This window comes from Myiozetetes cayanensis, unplaced genomic scaffold (assembly GCF_022539395.1).
Source record: "Myiozetetes cayanensis isolate MyiCay16 unplaced genomic scaffold, myiCay2020 scf10, whole genome shotgun sequence".
Taxonomy (NCBI): Eukaryota; Metazoa; Chordata; class Aves; order Passeriformes; family Tyrannidae; genus Myiozetetes; species Myiozetetes cayanensis.
The window spans coordinates 9,863,929-9,872,005 of NW_026086605.1; the positions used below are offsets into that span (position 1 = coordinate 9,863,929).

The 8,077-nt window shown below is 53.3% G+C and overlaps 1 protein-coding gene and 1 long non-coding RNA gene across 2 annotated transcripts; both read right to left on the minus strand.

Moving 5' to 3' along the window:
* Nucleotides 1-354: 354 nt before the first annotated feature.
* ADRA2A (adrenoceptor alpha 2A) lies at nucleotides 355-3,768 on the minus strand. Its single transcript, XM_050334371.1, has one exon. It carries the CDS (start codon nucleotides 3,652-3,654, stop codon nucleotides 2,320-2,322), a length of 1,335 nt encoding a protein of 444 aa, XP_050190328.1. The 5' UTR covers nucleotides 3,655-3,768; the 3' UTR covers nucleotides 355-2,319.
* Nucleotides 3,769-4,878: 1,110 nt separating this feature from the next.
* LOC126649979 (uncharacterized) lies at nucleotides 4,879-7,376 on the minus strand. Its single transcript, XR_007631229.1, has 3 exons — nucleotides 7,179-7,376; nucleotides 5,622-5,813; nucleotides 4,879-5,259 (listed from the first exon to the last, which is right to left on the minus strand). It is a non-coding gene; the product is annotated as an uncharacterized LOC126649979 (long non-coding RNA).
* Nucleotides 7,377-8,077: the final 701 nt, after the last annotated feature.

The following is an 8,077-nucleotide window of genomic DNA, read 5'->3' on the forward strand; positions in this document are numbered from 1 at the left end:
AAGAGCTGTAAATGCCGCGCCAGGCAGGCGTCCCCAGCAGTAGTGCCAGGCTGTATTTCCAGGAAGCAAATCACACCCTCAAACCCTGAGCTCTTTTCTTTAAGAAACACGTGAATGCTCTCACTGTGGCACAAAGGAGGAGTGGAAATACCCAAGAAATATTAAGGACCCATTTGTTATTATGCCACTGCACAATGAACAGAGCCATTGTTCCCCACCTGGGCTAACACTGCCTTTCAGAAAACACAAAGTGCTTTTCCCCATCTGTCCTTTAAAAAATGTCAAGACCAAGGCTGCTGGAGCAGTTCAGAAAATAAAACACAATAAAATAAAGCAGCTAACAGATTGTTCAGAAGGTTTGCACACTTGATCTGTAAACGCTCTTTTATTTAATAAAAATAATCATCCATTATAGCAACTTCTGCTTGTGGTTTGGTTGGGTTTTTTTTTACATTAAAGCACAGTTTATTTGCTTTCCTCACTTCTTGAGGATTCAGTTCTGAAAATGCAAGTGAATGTAAACATTGCTCTCCAGGTCCCAAGATGCATCTGAGGACCCTTGGAGTTAATTACAAAGTCAAAAGAGAGAGCAAAATCAACAGAACACTTCTCAAAAGTAAAAACATATTTTTAAAGTCTCTTCCATATGACTCCAGAAAAGACAAATTCATCTTATACATGAAACTTACACAAACTTTGCTTTCTCCAAACAATTTCTATGACTTGTGTTTGACTAAGCTGTTTTCATAACATTAAAAGACTTGCAGACTCATTTATTGTTAGAAATAAAAAGCTTTTCCTATAAATGTTCTCCAGAAATTTATTCATGGCACAAGGATGTTAGATTTGTTCTGTCCATTTTTGTTTTGGTTTGGTTTTGGTTTTTTTTGTTGTTGTTGTTGGGTTTTTTTTTAGCAGAAAGAGCTGAAAGCCATTTCAGGAAAGAGTGTAAAAGCAGTATTAACTCTCTCCTGCTGCAATCTCACAATATTTACACACACAGTTTAAAAAAAAAAAAAAAAAAAAAAGCTGAGTTACACTATAAAACACTGGAAAAAATGTCTGTTAGGTTTTCCACTTCAGAGTTTTGCCCTGTATAAGACTTAAAGAGGGATGCTTTAATATGTCCTAGAAAAATCAGACTGGCAGATTAAAAATTGAACTTTTCTCCCTCTAACCGAGAAAGGCGAAACGGCCACTGTGCACAGACCCCCTCCTCTCTGCAGGAAATCCCACAGGAGTTAAACTACCACAAAGCAACACAGATGAGATAACTTGATATGCAGAGCCCTGTTATTTGCTTTGAAATGTTATCTATTTACAGTTGAGGTGGAGGAAGCGAGCGAGCATCGAACACATTTCGGTGCTGCAGGCTGGTATAATATCAAACAAGATTAACTCGTGGGGAGCTTGGCTGGGTCCCAAGCCTCACGTTGCAGGGGAGATAGTCTCGGTTGCCTGGGACATCCCTGCCTGCACAGCAAAGGCACCGCTCCATCAGGGTCTGCTTTAATGAGTAACGAGACAGCAGTTGCCATCTCAGCTGTATTGTACCACAGGCAACGCAGCAATCAAACAGAAACAGGTAAGATATAAAAAAATAACAACAGAAATAGCCAGTCTGGTGAGGTCTGTGATCCTAAGATTTACAGCGAAAATTTAAAAATTACATTGAAAAATCTGGTGATATTATCAAACTGTCAGGTAGGGGATGGCTCTAGTTGTTCAGTGGTTTTAAGAGAGGGGATTTTCAGGGGGTGGGAAGAGAGAGACTTTGAAGGTGTCAAAAATTAAAGCATTCACAGTTTCAAAGCTGCTTGCCTTACAAAAATTAAGACATTCAAATCCAAGAATACAATACTGTATTTTACAAGGGGGTCAAAATTCATACATATACAACAGGGAAAAAAAAAGATACAACAAAATAAAAAAAGCCAACACCTCTGGTGTGGCATACTCCCTCTTTGTTGTTCGTCTCACGGAGCTGCACACTGTTTGTCTTTAAAGAGTCAAACTGAGCAGTCATGAAAATATCCACTGAGAGATTCTGGCAAAAGAAAAAAAAAAAAACTAACAAAATAAACCAAGCAAGTCAAAGGCCATCCTCCCCCAGGAAGCCGAATGCCATGGCTCGGACCTCCACTTGCCTGCTGCTGCTCCTCACTGCTGCTTCCCAGCGCTTCCATAGGCTCCTCTCAGGTTTTAAAGGTTTCCTGCTCACAAGCTAAAGGAAACCATCCCATGCAAGCACAGCCCGAGAGAGACATGCTTTACTCTCCTACAAAGTCTTGATTAGTCCTGCCCACAGCAAAGGGTCCTTCAAACAATCCTTTTCCTCTCTATCCTGCAGAGGATCCTTTTGAAGGCCCGCCTGAAGTCATGGTTGAAAATGGTATAGATGACGGGGTTCAAGGAGCTATTGCAGTAACCGAACCAGAAGAAGAACTTGAAGAGGGTGTCGGGCACGGAGCAGCTCTCACAGACGGCCGTCAGCGTGTAGGTGAAGAAGAAGGGGAACCAGCAGATGACAAAGACCCCAATCACCACTGCGAGCACAAAGGTGAAGCGCTTCTCCCGGTTCTGCCTGCCCCTCCACCGCGACCCTTTGGTGTTCCTCTCCTCCTCTGTCTTCCTGGGCAAACTGTCCCCAGGCTTAATTTGGCTCAGCTTAGTCTTGGTCTTTCCTCTCGACGGTCTCTCTGACTTCTTACACTGGTTGTTCTCCTGGTGCTCAGAGGAAGAGGTCTCCTCCATGTCTATGCCATTGACCTCTCCCTCCTGCCCACCACTGCCTCCTGCCGCCTTCTCCCCGTTGAGCTGCGCCGTGGCTGGCAGGTCCTCCTTGTCGGTCAAGCCATTCTGCTTCTTTTCAGGGCGCTCTGCCCGCTTGTTTGGTGGTACCCTGGTTCGCCTCTTGGCTATCTGGTAGATGCGCACGTAGACCAGGATCATGATGAGGCAGGGGGCAAAGAAGGAGCCAATGCTAGAAGAGATGATGTACCACTTCTCATCGTTGATCTTGCACTCTGCCACCCCCTGGTCAGCCTGCTGCCCGCTCTTCTTCTCGATGGAGATGAGTGGTGGGAAGGAGATGACAGCCGAGATGACCCAGACGATGAAGATGATGCACTTGATGCGGCGTGGGGTGCGCTTGAGGTTGTACTCGATGGCTTGTGTGATGGACCAGTAACGGTCCAGGCTGATGGCACACAGGTGAACAATGGAGGAGGTGCAGAACAGCACATCCAAGGCCAGGTAGATCTCACACCAGACTTTACCGAAGTACCAGTACCCCATCACCTCATTTGCCAGTGAGAAGGGGATGACCAGTGTGGCCACCAGGATGTCAGCCGAGGCTAAGGAAACCAGGAAGAGGTTCTGGGGGGCTTTGAGCGCCCGGCTGGTGAAGACAGCAATAATGACCAGGACGTTGCCGAAGACAGTGAAGAGCATGAGCAAGCCGGCCAGGCTGATGAGGGTGATGGTGGTGTGCAGAGGGTACGGCGTGCCCCAGCCCGGCCCGGCCCCGCTGTCGTTGAAAGTCCCGTTGTTGCCGGGAGGTGGGTAGCCCTCCTCCTCCTCCAGCTGCCGCTGGTACTCCATGGAGGAGAAGAAGTGGCCCCTCTCCGTGAACGGGCGCTCCAGGTTAAACATCAACGCCGTCTGCGCGGACACCCCCGCCCTTCGCCCCGGCTCCACCCGCGCCGTGCCCGGCTCTAAGCCCGGCTCCAAACCCGGCTCTCCGCGTCCTACTGTGCCGCCAGCCGGGGCGGAGCGGCGCGCCGGGGGCCGGGGGGCTGCGGGCGCCCACCGCGCATGCTGAGCGCTGCCGCCGGGACCCTCCGAGCGCGGCGGGGCGGAGCGGAGCGGAGCGGGGCCGGGGCTAGGGCTGCAGCCGCCGCGGCTGCTCTGCCTCGCTCGCCGCCGAGCAGCTTTATAGCCCCGGATCGGGCCGGGGCTGCCGCGTCAGCCCCACGTGGGGAGCTGCCCCCGGTGCGCGCACACGCACAGAAGAACACACACTCACACACAGACACGCACTCGCACAGACAGACAGACTCGCACACCGCGCACCCGCACCCCGACAGAGACACCCGCGTCCGCCGCCCCCCGCACACTCCCCTCGCTCAGCACTCACGCCCGCCCGCCCCGCGCACACACCGCACCCGCTCCCCAAGCGGCCCCGCCTGTATTCGCACCCCCTTCTCGCCCCTCGGCACCCCAGCGCACACACACGCACCCCGCGCTCCCCGTCCCACGGTGTCGCCCAGCCCGGCTCCCCGCCCCGCCCGGGGAGAGGAGCGGCCCCGTGGAGCGGCTCCCGCCGTCCGCGGGGGTGGCCGTGCGGGGCGCGGCTGGAGGCGACCACCGTGCGGGCGGCTGCGCAGCCACCGCGGGAGAGCCGGGGGTGCCCCGAGCCGGGCTGCGAGGGGGGGGTGAAAGCTGCCGTCCCGTCCCGCGTGTGCGGCGGGGATACCGACGGGCTCCGCTCCGGGTGCCGGGTGTGCGGCCGCGCCCGAGGGCAGCGCCTCCCCACGGCCCCGCGTGTGAGCCAGGCGGGGCTGACCCGGGGACCCCGCTGGGTGGAGGGGTCCCGCTGGGACGGAGGGACCCCGCGGGGCGGGCGGCGGCGGCCCGGGCAGCGCGGCGGGGCAGTGGCACCTGGTGGCCGCGGCGCCTCACTGCACCCGGGCCGAGCGCCCCGCTCCGCAGCATCCCGCCCCGACGGCAGGGACACGCTTCCCACCGGGGAAGGACAGGGCGGCAGAGCAGCAGGGGATGGGGGCAGCCCCCCCACTGCCAGATCACCCCCAGCCCGGCTCAGACCCGGCTGCACGGGCACCCACGGCGGCCCCCACGCCACAGCGCGGGCTCAGCACACTCGCTCCTAGAGCACACCCCCGCGTTGCCTCCCCGTTTTCTCTCCCCAAGGGAGGCAGGCAGCTCTCCCACAGGGTGCCTCACACATGGAAATCCTCCCCAGGTGCTCCCCGGCAGCACCGGTGTTGGCATCGTGCACCTGCATTGGCTGCAACAGCAACATGGGAGGTTTGTGTCAGCACAGGAGCGACAGTGACGCTCCGGGTATCCCGCCCAGCCCCGGGGCTGCCAGCTCTCAGCCTGTACAGATCACTCACCCAGACTCCAGCCCCGGTGCTCTCACTCGCAGCCTCTAATGATGCTCACTTGGTGCTCCAGATCCAGGCTGCTCTCAATTAATCGCCGTGCCGAATGCTCGGGCCAATGAACGTATTTCCTCTGCGAGATGGAGGAAGCCCTGTCATCTTTGTCCCTGTGCCACACACCGTGTTATAAGCCAGGCCCAGGAGCAATTACGCCCAAGAGAGGGAGCAGGAATGGGAGAGACAGTCAGGGAGCCAGAGAGAACAGCCTCTGGAGCTAACACACAGGTGGGAAAATGAGGGGGAATCCCACTGTCTGAGCAAAGGAGAGCAGTACCCACTACATTGGTGTGCCTGGGAAAAGGGCAATCTGCAGAGAGTAACTTATAACCTATAAATTGAACCCAAGACGACTGATATGCCCACACAAAACATCCCTATATGAGATTAAATGCAATGTATAATCACAGACTTCACTGCAAGGATGAAGGGACTCACCTAAGTCTACGGCAAGGCCAGGTGGGAGGTCAAGGAGATGCTGGACTTTGTAAACAACTCCTGCCTTCTGCTGGCTGCAGGGGACTGGTGTGGTCTGCAGGAGGACACTGTTGTTCTGTCTGCCAGAGGGTCTTCCCCTCCCTCAGATGTGGGATCTGCATCACCCCTGGCAGAAGCCTCTTTGGTCAGTGCCTGGTGGAAGGACTCAGAGAGAGGAGGGTTGCAGGCCATGTCCCACCAGCATGGATGACCCCTTCTGTGATCAGTTTGAGCTCAGCTGTAACACCTGCACTAAGGCCACCGGCACTGTCTGAGATGCTTTGTTCCAGACCTGGGCTGGTGCCTTTCTGGAAACATCCTGCCTTCCCCCCATGCCTCCTGCATTCCCCAACACAGCCAGAGCGCCGATTTAAATGACAAAACATGACCAGCTGCCTTGATTTTCTGTCCCTTTTTGTAGGTAGACACCTTCAGTCTGCCTGAAGCTAAACCCACCCAACAACGTTGCTCCTAAGCCACCGCATTGCAAAAGCAGAGCTTTGATCAATTCTCTTTGCTGGGACAAAGAGGGCAAGGGGAACACATGAGGCCCAAAGAAATAAAAAAAGGGGTTTGTTCCAGAAACACTGCTAGAAAGAGAGCTCCCTGCAAGTGGGGAACAGCTGGGATGGCATTGTACTCATCTCAGAGAGAGAGAAAACCTGCTTCATCAAAGGCACTTTCCTCGCACCACCACCATTGTTGTGCATGTGACATCTCTGTGATTTTATTGACAGCAGAAGTGCTCAGCGCTGTCTGCAAAGTGACTCAGTAATGCCAACTCTCCCCTTGATTTTCTCTGCAGGTTACCTCATGGCTCTGCACAATTCTTGAGATGAAAGGTGGTCAGAAACTGCCAGGGCTGGCAAGGACCCGGAAGATCTCACTCAACAACCTGTGGCACACCCTGACCTACTAGACAGTCATCTTTACAAGTCTATATCATTCTTGATGATAATTTGGAATATTCATAAAGCCTCCCATTCAACTCCCAGAGCCCTAGGATTAGTCAAGAAACTTAAATTTTTAGCCCCTGGAAGACTATAGAGAAAAGCTTCATGGGGGAAAAGAAACAGCTAGTAAATAACATTTTTATATCAATCCCCTGGCGTTGGCATCCAGATGCTCAATTTTTGGATGCGTGCTGCTGACAGCATTGATATGAGCTGTTAGGACTCTGCAGTTCAAACTTAGTCAACAAGTGTCTGACAAGACAGCCCAGGAACCAGCCTGTTCTCTGGCAGCATCGCAAAATGAAGAGCTGCAGGAGCCTGCCCTTTCCCCGGAAAGCAGCCTGGCTTCTCAGCAGAGCCCCACGAGGAACCAGGCTCGCCAGACAAGGGGGGATAGCCTGGGTGCGCACTAATGAGTGAGGCTGGAGGCTATCGATCCTCCTCTGATGGCTCCCCCTCCGTCGGCTGCCATCCCGCGAGGGCAGCGATGCCCTTTCCGAGGCGCGGCGGCGAAGCTCGCATTCAGCATGTGTCCCTCGAGCGCGTTCCCCGCAAACAAACTGACCTTTCTGGCTGGTTTCAGGTCATTAATTAGGCACGCTGCTTCCGTGTTTATACATCTCTTCCGCCCATCAACTCCTGCATCGCTTCCAGCACCGTCTCCATTGGTGCAGGGGGAGCCAGGACCACGCTCCCCTGATGCCTCTCGGGGAGAAGGAGCCGCGAACCGTTCATGCAGTCTCGGAGCTGCTCACAGCATGAAGCAAATCACATATGGAGAGATAATCTCTGGAAAGAATTGCTATGGTAATAAGGCTGCAAAATGTGTGTTTTGAACAAGCAGCCCCAGGAATTGTTTGTTTCCAGAAGAGCAGTGAGATTCTGGCAGGGGAAAAAAAAAAGTAACAAAAACTGCCGAAGGTCTGAGACTTGCTTTTTAGACCGTCTGGTTCAGGCCTGAAGAAGCTAGGCAAACCTAAAACTATCTCAAGGCATGGCAGTAGAGACTCCTGGGGGGATCACATGAAAGGGTCAACCACTGAAAAGGGAACAAGGTGCAGAAATTACTGCTCAGCAGAAGCTTTCAAGAACAGCTCTGTGCCAACTTAACAAAAGCCATTGAAGAGGGAAGCCTTGGAGCTGTGGGTGCTCTGTGTCAGGAGGTAAACAGCAGTCACAGTTTGCTTTGTATGAGGAGGTTTGCACTGATCTCAGTATTTGCATATCCATGGCAGGAAGCCCTTGTTGCAGCTGTGTATTTTGATCATGCTACTGGGTGTATCTGAATATATCAAAGCAGGGTGTCTTTCAGGAAGATTTGCTTTACTAACTGTTCAGCTACCCTTGGGAGTAAGGCACTGAAATCCCATGGCTTGTGACACCCTGTGCACTAATGACTGAGTAGACCCTTCACAGCAGCTTCGAGATGGTCAATTTTCCCACAGGCCCAGAACAAGCTGGCAG